Below are 21,145 nucleotides of genomic sequence, written 5' to 3' on the forward strand. Positions count from 1 at the left end.
TAGGTACACTGCCTTTCGTGTGTTTATTTTGTGTCTAAGTTAGTAGGATTAAAACTAGTTGGTTTTACACACATCAAGATCCATAGATAGGAAGAAGATCAGTTGAGCTCTACCTATAATTATCTCATGCATTCCACACTCTATCTTATTGTTTTTTGTCACAAATCTGATTGTTCTTGTGCGTTTAAAATTCTGGTAGTTCTTGATTTTATGGTTGCAGATCAGGAAAGATGTAATGCTTATTTTTCAGATCTAAAAAAAATTAAATTCATCAAATGGTGGTGGTAGTTCTTGAGTTTCAATTTATCTTGTTGTAGTGTTGGTGGTGATCGGTGGGGTGGTGGTAGTGGCGGTTGTTGGTGACCAACGGTGGTGGTAACGGTGACGGTGGTGGTGATATCATAACTAGTAGTGCGATGAGAGAGGGAGGGGGAGGGTGGGGTGGTATTTTTTTGTTGTATTTTTTAATTATAAAAATTGTAAAATGTATTTAAATAAATAAAGAAAAACTGAAAAGCAAAAAGTAAGGGCAAAATCGTCATTCTAATAAAATTTAAATTAAATTGGATCAAACTCGCAACAAAATGAAAACTTTAGACCTCTTGTGCTAGTCCAAACATTTTTGGACCAGAGTGACAATTTGGAGCAAACCACGGGGACCATATGTGCAGTTTAGTCAATATTATAATATAACTTAAATGGTCCATGTATAAGTGTAATTTAAAGGTCATTATATTTCTTATTGCTAGTTCTTATATTTGACCTCTCAATCATAAAAATTATCAATGCTTTTAAAAATAAAGATCTACTTATATAGTCAATAGATATCCTAGTATGATCTATGTATGGGACATAAATGAAGTCTTGATCCTATGAACTTTAACCCAAGCAAATCCATGGGTTAAAATCTTAGTTTGGACAATAAAATATATAATATTATGTTTCTCTTATTATTTAGTTTAGTCACCAGATATAATTTGTTGATCACTTAAAACAGATCAAATATAACACAACCATGTGTAAAAGTGTTCATGACAATCGTAGGACAAACTCGTGGAGTAATATCCACCTAGTTTCATTATTTCAATGTTGCATAAAATGTATCAAAATACACCCTTTTTAAATTTTATAGAAATATTTTAGAGTCCAACTATTTCAATAGATTGACATAAAACCCTTCGTTCTATAAAGTGGGCGGAATTTAGTATTTTCAGTTACATTCAAATAACAGACATGATTTTTTTAAGAATCTTACTCGTATAAAATTTATCAAGAATCCAAATCTTTCCAACCGAACCAACACTTCAAAATTATTTAGACTCTTGTTTGGCATTTTGAAGTTTACAAACAAAGATAATTTTGTTTTTTGGTTATTTCAACAACAACAACGGATCCCAGGGATCCCATTAAAGGGCTAGAGGAGGTGTATGTTGACAGTTGTATCTCCATTAGGGGTAGAGCGACTGCATCACATAGAAGACCTTCGACAAGAGCAAAAACAAGGACCTAGAAAATGAGGTAAACAAGAGAAGAGTAAGTCAATGAGCAAAATGAAAAATAAAGAATAAATCATGGTTGAAGCATATGAACCTTATAGGTACTTAACAGAAGAGTAAGTTGATGTGAACAACAAAACATACATAGGAACAAAACCCAATACAAGCATATAAGTGCGAAGTACGTAAAAACAATAAAGATCAAAAAGCAAAATCTATACAACATATAAGGTGACTAGGATACTCATGGACCTTGGTATTTAGCCTCCATACACACTCATATTTAAGGTTGTGTCATTGAAAAAAGCAAGTTCCTTTATGTCTTGGCTTACATTATACTTACACTTCCTTATGGGATGTTCTTTTTTCCTTTTACCATCAATCGACATTGATCTAACATTTTCACAGTCAAAGTCGGTAGCCTCCTCTATACATGTCCATATCATCTTAACCGTCCTTCCCTCAATGAATCTTTTATAGTCACATTTGGTATCATATCTAACAAAGTTCTATCAGAAGTCCACCTAAAGATCCTTATTTTTTCTACTTCCATTTTCCTCTTATTCTTCTTCTTGTGCGTCCAACATTCAGGTCCATACATCATCCCAAGCCTAACATTTACCCTATAAAACTTTCCTTTCAGTTTCAACGGAACCTTCTTGTCAAAACACCATCTGATGTCGTCATTCACTTCAACCAACCTGTCATTATACAATGGGTGACATCTACCTATACACCCTTCCTTTGTAGATCATAGACCCCAACTAATTGAATTTCTCCTCAAGGGAAAGATCTTGCTCCCTAATGCTTATGTGTACTCCTTCCTCATTTTGTCTCCTCCCTGAAATTACATTAAAGATACTTTGTTTTAACAATGTTGATTCATAGCTATTTCACTTCAAACGACGACCTTCAGGTGTCGCACTGACTAGGGATGAGCGTTGGAACAACTGGAACTAGAACCGTACCAGAACCGTTTATGATTTAATATAGCAGTTCGGTTAGCGGTTCTTTAGTTTTAACAAAACCGGTTCGGTTCCACAAAAAAATGGTTAAAAAAACCAGAACCGATCCGGAAGTTTAAAAGACAAAAAAAACACTGCAAATCTTTTTTTTTTTTTTAATATTTGCTGATTATCTTAAATCCTAACTAACCAAATCTATTCCTAAATTACCTAAGAAAAAGGGTCGATCAATTAATCGACCATTACAGATGCAAATCAGCATTTAGTGAGGAAAAAAATCACTATCGACTCGATCACAGATTAATAATCTAAGTTCTTGCTTGGGCCTTGGGTAATCGACGATCACAGATTCACTCATTCACAGATTCAAGTTCATGAAATTAGCAATCAACAGGAAACAACTCATCCCTATTCTCGACTCTCGGTTCTTGCTTGGGCCTTGGGTAATCACGATCGATTCATCGAATATCAACAATGGTGAAGCCAAGATCAAGTAATTAGGTTAATACGGAATTGGATAAAACTCAAGTAAGTATTTGTTTTGTTTTAAAAATTGGTTTAACTTCTTTTATGGCTTCAATTCTAGTGAATACTAAATATATAAACTGTTTGATTTAAGCTTTGGAAAAAAATTGAACCTATCTAAGTAATTGGTATGTGCATGCCTTGTGTATAATGTCTCTTTAAAACCTATGTACATGCATTGTCTATGTGTATATTTCTACATGAAAACTTGATATTATAAAAACAAAACAAATATTCCTTTTTAAAGACATTTTAATGGAAAATTTTAAGAATGTTGATTTGTTTAATATTATCGAATCCATGAGTTATTGTAATGTCACTTGATTATGTCATTATTGTGTTCCTAATTGGTTTGAAGTGAATGAGGTTTGGTTTCTTAGATGATATATAATATATTTTTGAACTCATTTTGGTAGATGATATATAATATATTTTTTTTGAACTCATTTTGCAAATATAGGATCATGAAGATGACTTTACTGATGATACACCATCGGTAGTTAATAATATTAGTGACGGATCTAAAAAAGAAGATGTGCCAAAACCAAGTCCTAAGAAACGAAAAAGGAATGGAGACGTGCCAAAACCAATTACCAGCAAACGAGAAAGAGCAAGGAATAATGGTAAAGGAACCGCTCCTTGTTGTTTAGCGTTCGAGCCGATGTGGATTATAGAGGATGATGGTGTTGAAAGAAAAAACGTGGAATGTATTCATTGTAAAACAATACTTAAAGCCGATACGGAAAGAAACAAGACATCTAATATGAACAAACATTGGAGGAATCGCAAGTTAAACCCGGACTACAAAGAAAAGAATGTTAAAACGCAAGCCAAATTGAATTTTAAGAAGGAGCCAAATGGTGAGACTAGTGTACAAACATGGAAACATGATGGCGTTGGGATCAAACGAGCATTACTAGAACTTTTTACCGTTGGTGAACTACCATTCAAGTATGTTGAAAATGAAGCATTTATTGAATATAGTAACGTGCTTAATGGTTGGGTGATCTTGCCTTCTAGACATAAAATTTCCCAAGACGTAGGCATGTTTTACTTAGATGAGAGGAATAAATTTCTCAAGTATTTTAGTAATGCAAACACCGCTATACAATTGATAACCGACACTTGGACATCCTCTTGTAAAAAGGTCAATTACATGGTTGTCACAACCCATTTTATTGATGACGTGTGGGTCATGCAGAAGAGAGTCATCAATTTTAGGGAGATAGATACACATAAAGGTGAGGAAATTGGACGAGAGTTACTAGCATGCATACATGGGTGGGGTATGAAAAATGTTATTGCAATGATCATCGATAATGCCACGTGTAACGACACGAAAATCGAATTTTTGGTTAACATGTTTCCCACGATTTACGATGGTGGAAAACATTTCCACATACATTGTATTGCTTACATCCTAAACCTTATCGTGAAGGTTGGGTTATGTCACACCCCCAAACCAGAACGGCGAAAACTTCTGGGGGCGGATGACTTTCATGTACAGTATCATAACATTTGATTAGTAGCGATCAAAGCATTACAACCATTGTGTTGAATATTTAATAAGTTTACATTGTACTCAAAAACATTGTCTACTTGACATCAAATGTATATGACAAAAATAAATAACGAGATACGACAACGCCTCATCCTCCAAAAATCTTTGAATACATGTTTACTAATATAAGTTATTTTAAAAAGTATCAATAATTAAGTTGGTGAGTTCATAAGCGTTTTGTATGAGAGAAATCAGTAGCTTTTCTTTGTAAAATGATAGAGTATACTTCCAGAAAATCCAATATTTTCTATAAAAATGATCTGTAACTTTTAACCCAAGACTAAAATGTAAGTAGTACTGTACTCGAAAAATAGTGTTAGATATTTCTACGAACATTGTTGGATGTACGTTAGCTCCATAAACCAAATGTTTTGCTAATACTCCATGTGAGCTATTATAACCATACTAATGCGACTAGTGGCTTGAACGACGTTCTTCAGGCATCGGAACTGTTACCACATTTGTCACCCTAGACTGATCGGTCTAACTGTAGCTAACAGCTTAGGTGCGGGGTTGTCAATCCTGTATAGATCTATACACAAGTGTCACGCTCTCCCTACAAGAGACTCTGATTATATTCAGGACTTTATTGTGTACTCTGGTAGCTACGGTGAAGCCAAATGTCTCACAAGTATGTATCAACGGGTTTACGTGTAGCATACAGGAAATCGTTTTTCTTGTAAATGAAATAATTATACCTGTAAATAATTATATTTCTTTTGAAATGATAGTGTAGTGTTTGTGACTCCCAAAGTATACAAATTATAGTTTATCTTGTTTGTTTGTTGAGACTATTTATACAATTATTTATATAAATACATAGTAGTTATCTTGTCTAGTGTCAAAAATGTATGCTCAAAACATCATATTTTTGGGTTGTAACCCACAAAATGGTGAAATAAATAGAATGTAACCCTTTTTGTTAAAAAAAACTATATTTTGGTAAAAAGCTTCCAAAAACCTTATAGTTTTACAAATCATATTTTTTCTTATGATTTTACAACATAGATTATGTTTTGTTTTTATTAGTTTTGCATTTCAAAACTATTGTATCACAAATAATTATCCAAAAGCTAATGATAATCATATTTCATGCAAATAATGTCTTATTCTTAACAGAAAGATGAAATATTGCAAGTATTTGTATGATAAACCAAATTTTACTTGTATCTCCCCCTCCCCTTCCTAAAACATGAAAACCTTGAAAATATGGGGTATGAACTCACATTGAGTGGTTTTTTTTAGTGGATAAAAAGATGAAGATGAAGATCCTCAAGCTTAGAACACTTGAAGATGGTATTACCCTATGGATAATAACACATATAAATGTATGTAAATGTAATAAAACTAGTATGAATGTGTGTAAAAACACTAGATGTGTGGAGGAAAACTTACCAAAATTTGAAGAACCAATTTGTGGAGAATTAACCTTGAGAAAAATGGAGTGTTCTTGAGAGAAATTGAGAGAATGAAGAAGATGAAGATGGTGAAATGAGAGGGGGAGGGGGATTGGACGAAATTTATAGGGGAGGGGGGAGGGAGGGTGGTGGGGTGGGGGTGGGGTGGGGTGGGTGGGGTGATGGGATGTTTGCTTGGTTACATGTTGGACAATACTTGGGTGTATGTTGGGTATTAGTTTTGTTGGGAAATTGGAGTAGGATTTGACTCATTTTAGGGTTTTCCATGCACCCAAAGTCAACCCTTCTATCTTTTATAAAAACTAAAAGTTTTTATAAAAAGATGGATGTTTTATAAAAAAAAATGGTAAAAATAATTTCTAATTACCTAATTTGAATTATGAATATTCAAATCATTATAAAGGAAGTATTATCAATAAAGATAATAGCTCAATGTGTTCAAAATATTATTTATACTAAAATAATATATGTCGGAATTATCGAAATTAATGTTGCTAATCCAAAAGTAGGATTTTTTTTATTCAACCGAAAATATCATTAAGCCTACCGAAATCACATGGTGATTTCAGTCCAAGTATCATCGAGATCATAGTGTTTTCGGTCCTAAACCGAGAACTCTAAAAGCGAGATCATAGTGTTTTCGGTCCTAAACTGAGAACTCTAAAAACAAAGTATAAACCACAAATTTATGTCCTAATCAGTTGACTTTTGTTGACTTGTTGACTTTGATTTGTAACGCCCGTAGATTCGGGCTAGTCAATTTAGAGGCAATAGGGGTCGAAAACGACTTTTCGACAAAAGATTATTAAGAATAAATAATCTCAACCAAGTTTTAGTATATGTTACAAGGTTTCCGTACATATAAAGAGCGTCGAAATCCGAGTTATAACGAAGAAGTTATGACCCGTCGAAGTTTCGCGACGGAACCGACACGATACCGGGAGGCGTAAATAGTGAATTTACGATAGAGCGAGATTTAGCCTTAGCCATCTAAACGAAAGTTGTAGTAATCGTAAATACCAACGTGTGGGTATAAAGAACGTCGATAATAGAGCTCGTATGCGAAAGTTATGGACGAAGCTTAGTCCCTACTTTTCGAGCGCGGCGAATTCGATATAGTTTTGTAAATCCAAGATAGAATGAGAATTAGCCAACGAGGTCTAAATGAGAGTTGAAGATCTCATTAATAGGAACTCAACGGTAAAAAGACAGACAAAAATGGAGCTCGTATGCGAAAGTTATGGACGAAGCTTAGTCTCTACTTTTCGAGCGCGACAAATTCGATACAGTTTTGTAAATCCGAGATAGAATGAGAATTAGCCAGCGAGGTCTAAATGAAAGTTGAAGATCTCATTAATAGGAACTCAACGGTAAAAAGACAGACAAAAATGAAGCTCGTATGCAAAAGTTACGGACGAAGCTTATAGACTACTTTACTATAAAACTCCTATAAATACAAGGGTGAACTCCTCATATTTTCTTCACACCTTCAAACCTTTATTTCTCTCTCTAACTTCTCTCTAACCTCCCTAAACCCCTCCCAAGTCTATGGAACCTCCCTAGCACGAGAAGAAAGCCCCGGAGCGCCCGACGGCTCCGAGAAGAAAAGCTTTTGGCTCGGAAACGCTGCTCCAGCGAAGCCCGGTTTTTAATAAAAATCCGCTGTAAGTGAGCTACGCCTATACTATATTTAATATAGATTTTATTTAATTATAGTAACATTATTAGGACCTTAAAATAATTATTTGGGCTATTATTATGAGTTATATTGAGTGTTATTTAACGCTTATATAATAGTAATAATAGCTAGACTATTAATTAGTCGCGGTTAACGTTAAAAACTAAACCCTAGTGGTATTGATACTAGGTTTTGTCGAGGAAAAATGTTTTGAGATAACGAAGTGCTGTCTGAATTCGGAATCACCACCTAATCAAGTGAGTGCATGGTCCCTTTCATCTTACACATAGATATGAAGTATTTTATATAAATTACGTGCTATGTGTGCATATTAACTGAGTACTTGCTGTCTATGCTGGATGAACGATTTTATACACGTTTTAAATGATTTAAACTGTATATGTATTATATATCTACGAAAATGTTGGGGTAAGACATGGGTAGATGTAATAGATGAAATATGAGTTGGATGATGAGTTGAGAGGTGAAATAGACCGTGAGGTGAGGGTGAGAGGTGGACGATGAGAGAAGCCTTTTTCCCAAATGATGGCCCTGTCATTCAACAGAGTATGGATGATAACCACGGACTATTCTAGACAGTCCAGTGGAACACTAGCAGGCTCGCAACCTGTAGGTGTTGTGAACGATGTGTTCACCGGTGTACTCTAAAAACCTATTGATATGTATTGCGAGTGGACTCTCGAAAATGATACTGTCAATAAAACCCTAGCAGATGCGCCTAAAGGACTCTACCGGCAGAAGCACCTAATAGAGAACCTCATAACCCCGGCAGATGCGCCTAAAAGGACTATTCCGGCAGATGCGCCCCATAGAGAATGTCACAATTTTGGCAGTTGCGCCTAAGTGACAGAACTAACAGTTGTGCCTGACATATGTGTCATTTACAACGATGGAATTCATACCTATTCCTTAGGATACTTCTTAGGAATGAATGTACAAGAAACAGCTGATTCTTAGAGTAGATCCTTAAGAATAAAGAAGATAATGGGGATGGGTAATTGGGTTAACTGTTTGATGATTAAACATAATAATTATATTATTGTGGGTTGAAAACCTTATGTACTCACCAGGTTTCCCAACCTAACCCACTCAGTTTATTTATATCACAGGTGTCGATATGAAGTGACATTACACTGAGAGATTAAAGAGATGTAGATCACTAGTGTAAATAAATGTAAGTTCCGTTTATGCTTATGTTCCTGTATTGACAATGACATCCCAAACGTTTTAAAATGAATAAAATACGTTTCTTCGAAAATGTTTTGATAACGTATTTATCGTATTTTTTTGGGAACAAATTCCACAACATTTTTATGAAAAGAAGTACTCTGATTTTTATAAAGCCTAAACAAAAAATCGATCTTTTCTGGCCGTGAAAATGGGGATGTCACATGATTGACCCATAAGTGCCAGTTGTCACAGGTTTAAATACCATAACTATCATGTGGAATGTATACAAAAGGCGGTAAAGTATATTAGAGGTTCAACACAACAGATTAAGAAGTTTAAAAAAGTCATCAAAGATGTGGGGTTGGAAACAAATAATTTTTTGTGTGGTGACTCTCCAACCCGATGGACTCGACATTCGAGTTGTTGAAAACCACCTACGAGTTATAGGAAGTTTTTGTGGAATTTGGCATCAAAGGTATTACTTTTTTTTTGTTTTAACACATTTTATTATTGTGTTACGGTTTTTTAAAATAGCATAACTTACTCATATAAAGTCGGAATCATTTGATTTTTTTTTCAACATATAGCTTAATGTTTATACTTCAGTTTAGACTTTTAAAAATCATATTTTGGTTAAATAATGAATTAGATACAAGCCTGGAAAGACAACATATCAATGCAACATTTTTTTCATTTATTTATATATGAAAGTTTAATGGATTTTTATTTTTGAATTTTGATAGAAAAATCATATGAGAAGGATCTACAAAGAGTACCGGATCGTTTGGACTTCGAGGCGATAAAAGAGATGGCGAACTTCCTTGAAAAGTTTAAGACGAAAACGGAGAATGTTTCGGCTTCAACAAAACATTTAGTCCATCGATTAATCTGGGAAATCTTAGATGTGAACCTACATCTTAAAAAATGGTCAACCAAAGTCAACTTTGTTCATTGGATACCCGACATGAAGGACAAATATGACAAATATTGGGGCGACTATGCAAAGATAAGTGATTATGTTTACTTTGCGATCTTGCTAGATCCTACAATGAAGTCTCAGTTATTGTTGTATACTTTTAAAGAAATGATTGGTTCCAATGATGAAACGTTATCAAAATCTGAGATAGAATTGAAAGCATATGAAATGCTTTATGAGGTCGAGAGGTAGATTGAGAAATTTTTTAAGACCAACTTGGAAAAATACGACATGGGCGGGTCTTCTCAACAACAAAGTTCTCAACAAGTCGTTGATTGTGATGATGATAACGACTTTTTTGGCAACTTCCTTAATAGTGGAGGAGACAACTAAGATGCGGTGGAAAATGAATTAATTATATATTTGAAGGAGCCCCGGGTTACGTACAACAAAAGTTTTGATCCTAAGTTGGTGGAAACTTAACGGGTTAAGATTCCCGATAGTTGCTCAAATGGCAAAAGGTATTGACTTTTTTTTTTCAATATTTCATATTTCTTTTAACAATTAATGATGTTACATTTAACAATAATTTATTTTTAATAGATATTTTGGGGATACAAATCTCAACTGTAGCATCGGAGTCTGCCATTAGCACAAGTCGTAGAGTTTTAACCGACTATCGTGCTAACTTGTAGAACGTGATAGTTGAAGCTTTGTTGTGTACCCAAGATTGGGTTAGAAAGAGTAGAAAACCTATAATAGACAATATGGACAGACATTTTAAATGACGATGAAATAGCTATGAGTATTTTGTACTTTCAATTCTTGTCATATTTTTATACGACCTTTACATTTTAATAAATGCTAACAACATTTTTGTTTTGTGTTTTATATAGAGATTGAGGAAGCTTTACACAATGACAAAACAATGAAAAGAGACCAACGGAGAAAGAATTGTTTTGGTTGAAACTTGATTGATTGAATTGTTTAAATTTGATATGTGGGAATGAGTTTGTTTTTTAAACACTACTATGTTTTTTTGAAACTTGATTATTGAATATTATGTTTTTTTTGAAACTTGATTATTGAATATTATGTTTTTTTGGAAGCCGACTTAACAACATGTAAGTATTATGAATCGCATTGTCATTAGTTGCATCTAATTTTTTAACCGAAAAACTCATTAATTTCACCTAATTTTTAACCGGCTCTTGTTTGGAAAAATAACCGAAAAACCGGAACCGGAACCAGTATTGGAACCGGCGGTCCGGTTATCGGTTCTTATACTATCTTAATACTGGTTCCGGTTCCGGTCCGCTCATCTCAACTGACCATTCAACTTTTAGTTGTTGACTCAGCCGCCAAACAGCAAAAAGCATACACCAACATGACATCTTCGTTTTTTTGGTTATTTCGTAGTTTCTTAAATCACATGACACAAGATTTTGAGTTGTTATCTTCGACTCAGAGATGTCATTTGTTACTAGCAAAAATTTAATTGTGTGGTTTTTATCAAATTTCATTCCACTTGTTTGGCACTAGTATTTTATAATTTATATGATATGATATGCCTCCACCAATGATTCAATGAATAATTGATAACCATTTGCAGTCAAACCAAGCAACTAATTTGTTAAATAAAAAACCAGAACGACTAAAATACCGTCTATGCTTTCCGATTAAAGATCAATTTGGTACACGTCAACATATTTGCATAAATTAAACAAAATATCTTGTTTTCCATCAAGAAATCAATAACAAAACAAACAGCATAAGAGAGACGAAAGATGCCACTAAATCTGCAGCCATTAACAATAACGTTCCAGACGAGGGCATTTTCGTCAAATTCGAATATCTTTCCTTGGAGCAAGGGTACCCACATCGACTCGGGGCTGCAACTCTATACACACCACTAGTTGTCAACAGATACACATCTTTATTATTATCTTCACTAAATGACACCACATACCCCAAATCAGGAACCTGGTGCACCCCTGGCTTGAACCCACATTCCATGGGTGAGTCATGTGCACACCCAAAAGCAACACTAAAACTCTTGAAACTCTCACTGTTTTTACCCGTTTCAATAGCTGCCCATATAGCATAATTATATAAATCCGAGTATATATACCTGCAAAAGTTTTAAAAAAAAAATAGTATGAAATTACCTAACTATCCCTATCTTTATTCAACCAAGCATATTATTAGTATTACTAACCAGCCATACAAGCATGGATCAGCGGCAGAACGGTAAATATAGCCAGCCATAATTGAAGCAGGACCTTTCTTTGTATCAACACTATCATGACCATATCCTGCTACAGGAAATACTGGAGTTATGGAGCTTGGTGGGGTGTACCCTCCAGGAGCATAGGGTACATGTACTGGATCCGGACCCTCGTAAACACGCCACCCGTAATTCCCGCCTTTCTTGATTACATCAATCTCTTCGTATTGATTCTATAAAAATTATAATTTTTATATAAGTTAGTGTTAATTTACTATATGTTTATAAAAATAAAAATGTACCTTCCCAATGTCTCCACATATGAAAACAGAAGCTCTTTCTGAATCAAAACTGCACCTCCACGGGTTACTAAAACCCATGGCCCAAATTTCAGGCCCAAGTTGTTTATCCGTGGTGGTGTATGGATTGTCTTTTGGTATTGAATAGTTTCCCCATAAACCAAGCCTACTTATTTCTTCTTCACCTGAAACATGACAAATATACCCTTTTCAGAATTGAATGTGAAAAACTTTGTTTGTGGTGATAAATTGATAATCAAGATATGTTTTTTTTTTTTACTTGGGATGATGTCGATGTTGAGCCTCAGTATCTTTCCAAGTAATGATTTTTTGTTTTGTGCAAAATTGTATGGATCATTATCATGTGAAGCATCACCAATCATGAAATACAAAAATCCATCATCAGGGCCAAACAGAATCTGCCCAGCATGATATGCTTCGAATGGAAGCCCCATTGTGAAAATCCTCCTCACTTCAACTGAATTCACACGCCCCTTCTGTACAAAAGATTTGACTTTTAAAAAGTCAAAGTGTGGCTATATTTACAAAAACACACAAATCAAGTTTATAATTACTTACTTACCCATGAAAGTTTTGAAGAAGCGGTTGTGCCATTTGTAGTGAACTCTGAAACTACAATGTGAAACTGGCAAGGGGAAGTTTCTTGAAGAGATGTGACTTTTGAAGGATCACAATTTACATCTGTATTACATGAACATCTGCCTTCACATCCAGGTTGTTGAAACTTATCACAGTTATAAGCAACAAAGAATCTGCCATTAGTGGTGAAGTTTGGATGGAATGCCATGCTCATGAGTCCCATTTCTGTTGCGAATTGCACTTGATCACTTAAATCAAGAAAAGGGTCTGATTCGTCTATCAGTAAACTTTGGGTGAAAGTGGAACCACCATTCACTTCAGGAACCATGGCTAACCATATCTTACCTTGTTGGTTGCACACAAAAACTCGGTTTGAGCCATCAGGGTGTGGAGCCATGTGGACATAGGAACTGTTTCCAAGTTTTTCAAGACATAGACCTTTAGGAGGTTGAAGGTCATTTGAGTTGCAACAGTTGGTTCCATTATCAGAACATGGCTTCAATTGGCCTGTTTACCAAAACCAGAAAACAACACAGATTAAAGAATATTAAACCTTGAGATGAACATAATCAGATAGATTTAAAGAGAGAAGTAGAATCAGACTTGAGTTGGTGCAAATTGGAGACGGAGAAGAATGATGAAGAAGAAGCAAGAGAATGAAGATGAAGAGGATATCAATGATTCCATGCAATGACATTTGAACAATGAAACGTCAAAGGAGTTCTTGAGGTTAACATTAAAAGTTAAAACAGATGAATGTCTGATTAGATATATTATTCTTTAATTAGCAATGATCACTTGATTGCATCCAGATTACCCTTTTTTTGATCTCAAGTCCACGATTAACAAGCACAACGTTCTAAGTTGTGCAAAAGCAGCAATCTCAAGCACAGTCTCGCCTAGATTCTAGTGCATAAGATTAACGAAGGCTGACAAATTAATAAACACAAACAGAGAAACCCTAGGTCCAGATTTGGGAGATATTGTGCTGGTAATTTCCCGACACAGCCACGTTTCTTCAACAATGGAAGAATGTTCTTCATTTTCATCGAGACTAAGTATATGGTCTAGTACATTTTCTAGAACATTCTGAATTAGCATACTGAAATGTGTAGTTGCTAATTACCTAGCCAATTGGTTGAACCATTCTCTCATTCCGCCTCTGCATAGACAGGAGGAGGAGGACTGTACTCCTCCGACCTCCGCCTTGAGAGTTGAGTCACCAGTCGACGGCCATCTCCGCCTCCGGTCAGTTGAACGTCGTTAATCGTTCCGAGTGGATTCGCGTCAACCATAAAAGACAAAATCGCAAAAATGGTTATTTTATGTGGTTACGGGGTTTGAAAAGTTGCAGATGTTCATTTACAAAAATTTTATTGTGGTTTTGGTTTTTCGTCCAGTAAGTTTAACTGGTTGGCTGTTAACTTTTTTAAAATGATAATTTTATCTTCAGGGACCATTTTCGCAGTTTTATCTTTCACCATACCATAAGGACCATTTTTGCATACATTCTTTTTTATTTTATTGAAGTATTATATATTAATGAATATTATTTTTAATATATAATATTATATATTAATAAATATTGTTTTATTGGATTATTAATTTATTATAGTTGATTTTGTTTAATTTTTTTGTTAGAGTAATTCTTTTTATTGAGTTATTATATATCAATACATATAGTTTTTAATATATAATATTTATATCATAATAAATATTATATTATTGGATTATTAATTTCTTTTAGTTAATTTTTTTAATTTTTTTAAAATTATTTTTATTGGATTATTTCTTTTATTTCTTTTAATTTATTATTTTCTTCATATAGTAAATATTGTTTTATTGGATTATTAATTTATTTTAGTTAATTCTTTTTAAAAAAATGTCGAAATAATTATTTTTTATTGAATTATTATATATCAATGCACATAGTTTTTAATATATAATATTTATATCATAATAAATATTATATTATTGGATTATTATTATCTTTTAGTTAACTTTTGTAATTTCTTTTTTTTTAAGTTATTTTTTATTGGATTATTACTTTTAGTTTATTATTTTCTTCATATACTAAATATTATTTTATCGGATTATAATAATAGTTCTCGTTAATTTTATTGGTTCCACCACAAAGTCATGGGATACGCAAAAGCGTCGTCTCTCATCATCGAAATCGTTATGATCGTTGCCAAACACTTTCATTTCATCTAGCTTACAATGAGAAATCAGTGGGAAAATACCACCACCATCACTCGGTCACCACCACCACTTATGAATGTTATCGGGGTTTGTTGCGCATTATGTGAGATATGAAGGATTCCAGTGGATTATGAAGAGGTTGTCGCAGGTGGCTACCAACTCTATTGAACCTCCGATGAAGGTGTTTGGAGGTGATCCTGCTAGGGATGTTCGTTTGGATGGATCGGTTTGATTCAATCCAATCAAGTGAATCCAAATTGATTTCGGTTTTCAAAACATGGATCCGAATAGTCCAAACTAAATTCAAATCCGATCTGATCCGATCCAATTACAATTCGGTTGGATCGGTTTTTATAATTCGGTTTAAAAAAAAAACTAAAACATTTTAAAATGACATAATTATAATATTACTGAATTTTAGACAAGAAGCAAAAACAAATTATTTAGTTACGATTTGAAATTTATAAACAACTATTAAGAAGCTATATTATATTTTAATATTTTATAGATAAAATTTTTTTTGAGAGAAAATGCATATTAATATATTTTATTAGGTGAAACTTTTCGAACCTATTTCAAAAAATAAATTACAAAATTAATAAATACTTATAGATATATATTAAAAATAAATAAATAATAAACTATTATTCGTTTTTTTTGGAGTATTCGGTTCTTATTTTATAAACCATAACCAATCCGAAATCCAAAATAATAATTCGGTTTTGTCGAAAACCAATCCAAAAATCCAAATATCTGAACCAAATAGTCCAATCTGAATTGTCCAATTGGACAATTCGGTTTTATCCAAATACCGAACAACCCCAGATCCTGCTAATTTTTTGACGATGATAAGCGACACTTTCACGTATTTCGGCTACTTTGTGGTGAAACTAATAAAATTAAAAAAATTAATAGTATACATTCAAAATAAAATAATAATCCAATAAGATTATATTTATATTAAAAAAAATAATATTTCAATAAATTAATAATTCAAAAAAACAAATTACAAAAATTAATAATCCAATAATGTATTATTTATTATGATGTAAATATTATATATTAAAAGTAGTATTTGTTGATATATAATAATCTAATAAAAAAGAATTGCTCCAACAAAAAGAAATTATAAAAAGAGTCAACTAAAAGAAATTAATAATCCAATAAAATAATGTTTCGTAATATGTAATAATCTCATAATATAATATTTATTATGATATAAATATTATATATTATATATTAAAAGCTATATGTACTGATATATAATAATTCAATAAAAAAGAATTACTTCGACAGAAAAATTTTAAAAAATAATTAACTAAATTAAATTAATAATCCAATAAAACTACATTTCATATATGAAGAAAATAATAAATTAAAAGTAACAATATAATAAAAAATAATTAAAAATTACAAAAATTAACTAAAAAAATTAATAATCCAATAATATAATATTTATTATGATATAAATATTATATATTAAAAACTATATGTATTGATATATAATAATTTAATAAAAAAGAACTACTCCAACAATTTTTTTTTAAATCTACTAAAATAAATTAATAATCCAATAAAAAAAATATTTATTAATATATAATATTATATATTATAAAAAATATCTATTAATATATAATACTATATTAAAATAAAAAAGAATATATGCAAAAATGGTCATTATAGTATAGTAAAAGACAAAACTGTGAAAATGGTCCCTAGGAGTAAAATTGTCATTTTAAGGATCTGAACGGATGAGGGACCAAAACCACAACAAAACTTGTTGAAAATGACCAAATCTATAATTTTTCAAACGTTTGGACCGTAATCACATAAAATGAGAAACCATAGGGACCATTTTTGCAGTTTTGTCATCATAAAATGGTTGTCCCGTGGTCTGTCGTCTATCATCCTACAATCGCCAGATTTGGAGACAAAACGCAAAATACGTAATTTTTTTTTTAAAGAAGTTTTTATTATTATTATTATTATTATTATTATTATTATTATAACGAGTAGCTAGAAACGAAAACAATTACAAAGAGTCATGAAACACTGAATTTTGTAACCAGTCCAATTAATTCTACTTCTACTATTTCTATTAGCAACCAATAACAATGCTTCAAAAATATTGCTCCTCAAAAATCAAAATACTCTCAGCCTAAAAGACAACACTGTGCCTATACCTTCATATGATCCATATAGTCTATGACCTCGCATGAAAGAAGTTTCTTTCTAATTTTGCATTTATAACGATTATGGTTAGAGTTTAAGAAGTTAAATTTGATTTTACCAATAACAATATATCTCTTAATCAACATTAGAGTTCTTTTTTTTAAAAAAATTACTATTTGATAAGTTTTTGGAAAACTTTTTACCATTAGAGAACAAAAACTTTGTTGAGAGGTTTCTCCAAACACTTATTATTCTCTAATCTTTTTTCAAACTTTATCATATTTGATCCCTATATTTAATAAAGTTGTATTTTATATCCTTGTTAGATTTTTTTATTAGTTAATCAATTGATTTAATAAACATAAATCGATTTAATAAAACATAAAATAAGATTATGTCTTGTATGAACATAAAATAAGATTGTGTATTTTGATTTTAAAAAACTATAACAACTCTAGTTATAAAAATACAAAAAAAGTTTTTAAGTATCCAGATGCTAATAGTTAGCTTTGACACCATGTTAGTTAGGTATTTAATATGTGAAATTCTATATCTTCTATTAAAAATGTCACTATAAAAATATAGACTTCAACATAACATATATAGAAGCGGATTAGTATAGGAATCTTAAACAAGATTTGAATCCTTTAAACGAACCCCAAATTACATATGGCATATACATACATGCATATATAGCTAGACAATCACCAAAAACCCATTAAAACGTGCATATACATACATTCTTCGTAGAAGTCAACACTTTTATGGTCGTTATTGTCGATTTATTTACTCCTCCGAACCTATGTATGACTGCAGTTTTCAATATTATCAAAGACCGGGAGCATTTCCTCATGGTCGTGTATGAGTGGTGCATTATCTGGTTGCACTACAGTCATGCCAAGTTGTAACGAATCATGGGATACAACATTGGACAAGTTTGTCGCATGTTGCTTTTGATGACACTGTTTACAAAAGGCAAGTTGAGTGAGTACATCATGGAGCTCCTCCTCTGCTTGTCTTATTTGGTACCGAAGGTCGTAGATTGCAGTGAGGCAACCGTAAACTGGGAACTGGTCTCGCATGTTAGCTTCATAGATTATGGACCGCATGGCTTCGGTTTTGTGGTGTGGTTCGATTTGTTGGAGGATTCTTAAGATGTTCTTTACACCGAAAAGCTTGTGTGCGTTTTTAAAGACTACTGGGTGTTCGGGTCGGAAGTGTGGTGCGAGGGTGCAGTCAGGGGTGCACCGCTTGCGTTGGTATTTGCAGGCGGCACATGCTTGGGTGGTCGCACCCTTGAGGGTCATTTTGGTTCGGTTTGTTGAGTGAAAGTGGTTAGCAAAAATTGTGTCAATGGTGGATGTTTAGATGCATGGAACTTAAATATATAGGGGTACCACAATGTTGAAATTTGTTTAAATATATTATTTACGAAAATTTTATATACAACTTTTTATTTAATACATAATGTACAATAATATGATGACAGAAAAAAATAATTCTTTTACTCAGCAATAAGTAGGTCAGTACTATGTAGTCACCAAATAATACGACAAATTGCATGATTTTTTTTTTTTTTTGCTTTCGACTAAATTTATTTTTGGAAAGTTTTGTTAAGATGAATGTTTAGTTGTTTATGTTACAAGTTTTTAATTAAATTATAAACTATGTTATGTGAATAAGTGACACGCTTATTAAAAGTTAGGTGTCAGGTTTTTATAACATAGATACTTAAATAATGATTTTGCAATATGGTATATAAATAAAAACTAAGTACATAGCTTTAATTTATATTTTGTCCATAAATCATAAACCATCCAGATTAAGTATAAATTATGTTTGTAAAAACTAATTAGTTTTTCAGCTACTTCTGGAAACCAAATAAAAATATATAAAAACGTTGATCTAGATGACTATATGTTTTTTAGATAGATGTTTTGTGAAATAAGAAATGAGCTAGTTGATTATATAAAGTCGTGGATATATTTAATTAATTAGGTGGAAACAAATCAGAACTATTTTATGAGATGAATTATTTTATCGAATATTAAATGATAAATATATTTTCAGTTGATTTATATTATAAGAGTTGTATAATATAAATAAGAGTATATAGATAAATTGCATGCACATGTACATATGAGGGCGTATAATCTAAGTACAAGGGGAGTGAAATCTCATACAATGACCTTATTCATTTTTATCCTCACCTAACACTCAGGCCACAGGTGTCAGGCGATGCTATGACATGGTGATAATGGTCATTTAACATCAACCCCATATGAGCTTTACAACTGATGAAAGCTTGAAATGGATACCAAGTTACAACTTACATGTCCACTCTTGTTTAATTCTTCCCTTTTTACAATACAACCCAAAATAATTAAAACATATGGTAATAATATATCTATGAATAAAATAAAAATGTTATGGTACTTTATATTTTCAGTTATATATATATTATTATATTTAAATAAAATTTTATAAAATATATAATTAATTATTTTGGAACAATAATATAAGGTGAAAAGGATTTTGGTATGAAAAATGCTTTTTTTCCAAACAAGCAAAACGTTTTTAACAAAATTGAAACAGAAATATAGAGAGAGATTGTATGATCTAAACAGTTGAATTATATCAATCTTGAACAGAAGCTAATTTTGACATAAATAATATGAGAAAAACATTAATTTAGTAATTATAGTTTTTGTTTTGCCATTAAATAACCTTTATGTTACTTTTTTTACACAAAAAACAATTAATTTCGCAATAAACCACTGACAAAGTTCACTATTCGCTGCCGAATTGGTTTTTGGTAGGTCCCAAATATTGAAAAACAAAAAATCCAATATTAAGGAAGTTTCTTTCATACGCTGCAAATTGCTTTTCATATGCTATAAAAATGTTCATATTTTAATAAAAACCATTATGTTTATAAAAAAAATATTGATGTACTTTTGTTGGGGATCTTCGTAAACCGCTCTATCCTCTAAATGAATGAGACATCTCGTTATGCATAAATAAAGTCTTATTTATAAAAAAAAATAAGAGCTTTTGTAAATTTGTATCATCCTCGATATCGATATATATCATAAGACAAACATGTTGATTCGAGATCTTGCGATCAACCTCTTGAATAAAAAAAGAAAAATCTTGATAAAAATCTGTTAATTATTGTCGAAAAAAATTATTTTTGGAACTATATACAGACGCCTTTTGACACATATGATTAAAAAAATGCATATTTCTTTACATTTTACCTTTTCATCATTTTTAGCAAATCTTTATGACTTAAAAAATAAAACAAAATTAACAACCTAGATTAAAAAAACCTAAAAAACCTAACTACAACGCCAATACAACATCAAAAGTATGTTGCTAAAAATTTACAACAAACAAGTTTAACAAACAACAAACTTTAAACGGTATATATAGTTTCTGTTTTATTAAAATATATAAGACGGGTCGGTTTTAAGGCGGTTTCAACCCAATGGGTTGGGTCGGTTTTAAGTACTAAAACTGAACTTATAACCCATTTTTCGGTTTTTATAAATTTAAACTCAAACCCAACGGTTTGGGTTCGGTTTCGATTTTGTCGGTTTTGATTCGATTTCGATTTTTCGGTTTCAATTTTGCTTACCCCTACATACCATCATCAAAATGTGGAAGACCACAGCTAAGCTTGAAAGGGAATTATTATGAAAAAATAGAAAATAGTAAATATCTCATGGCCCATTGTAAAAATATATGCTATATTAAGGCTTTATAGTATGAAAAATCATATAACTAGTGTTCTATGATTTTTGGGTGTGTATGAGACGGTTTGATTTGGTTATTGGTCAAAACCAAATCAAACCGTATTTATTGTCTATTTTGACTTTTGAAGTATAATTAC

General features: G+C 32.0%; 1 protein-coding gene across 2 annotated transcripts; it reads right to left on the reverse strand.

The window, feature by feature from the left end:
• Positions 1 to 11,402: 11,402 nt before the first annotated feature.
• On the reverse strand, positions 11,403 to 14,197 carry LOC145052365 (HIPL1 protein-like). 2 transcript variants are annotated; one of them, XM_079000180.1, is made up of 6 exons: positions 14,003 to 14,197; positions 12,860 to 13,383; positions 12,557 to 12,773; positions 12,280 to 12,461; positions 11,969 to 12,210; positions 11,403 to 11,881 (listed from the first exon to the last, which is right to left on the reverse strand). In XM_079000180.1, the coding sequence occupies exons 2-6, from the start codon at positions 13,271 to 13,273 to the stop codon at positions 11,494 to 11,496; spliced, it is 1,443 nt and encodes a 480-aa protein (XP_078856306.1). In that variant the 5' UTR covers positions 13,274 to 13,383; positions 14,003 to 14,197; the 3' UTR covers positions 11,403 to 11,493. The 2 variants fall into 2 exon arrangements, with proteins under 2 accessions (XP_078856306.1, XP_078856304.1); XM_079000178.1 differs by lacking the exon at positions 14,003 to 14,197 and adding an exon at positions 13,480 to 13,970.
• Between the last annotated feature and the right edge of the window lie 6,948 nt (positions 14,198 to 21,145).

The sequence above is a fragment of the Lactuca serriola genome, chromosome 5, assembly GCF_051521515.1.
Source record: "Lactuca serriola cultivar US96UC23 chromosome 5, Lser_US96UC23_V15, whole genome shotgun sequence".
Lineage (NCBI taxonomy): Eukaryota > Viridiplantae > Streptophyta > Magnoliopsida > Asterales > Asteraceae > Lactuca > Lactuca serriola.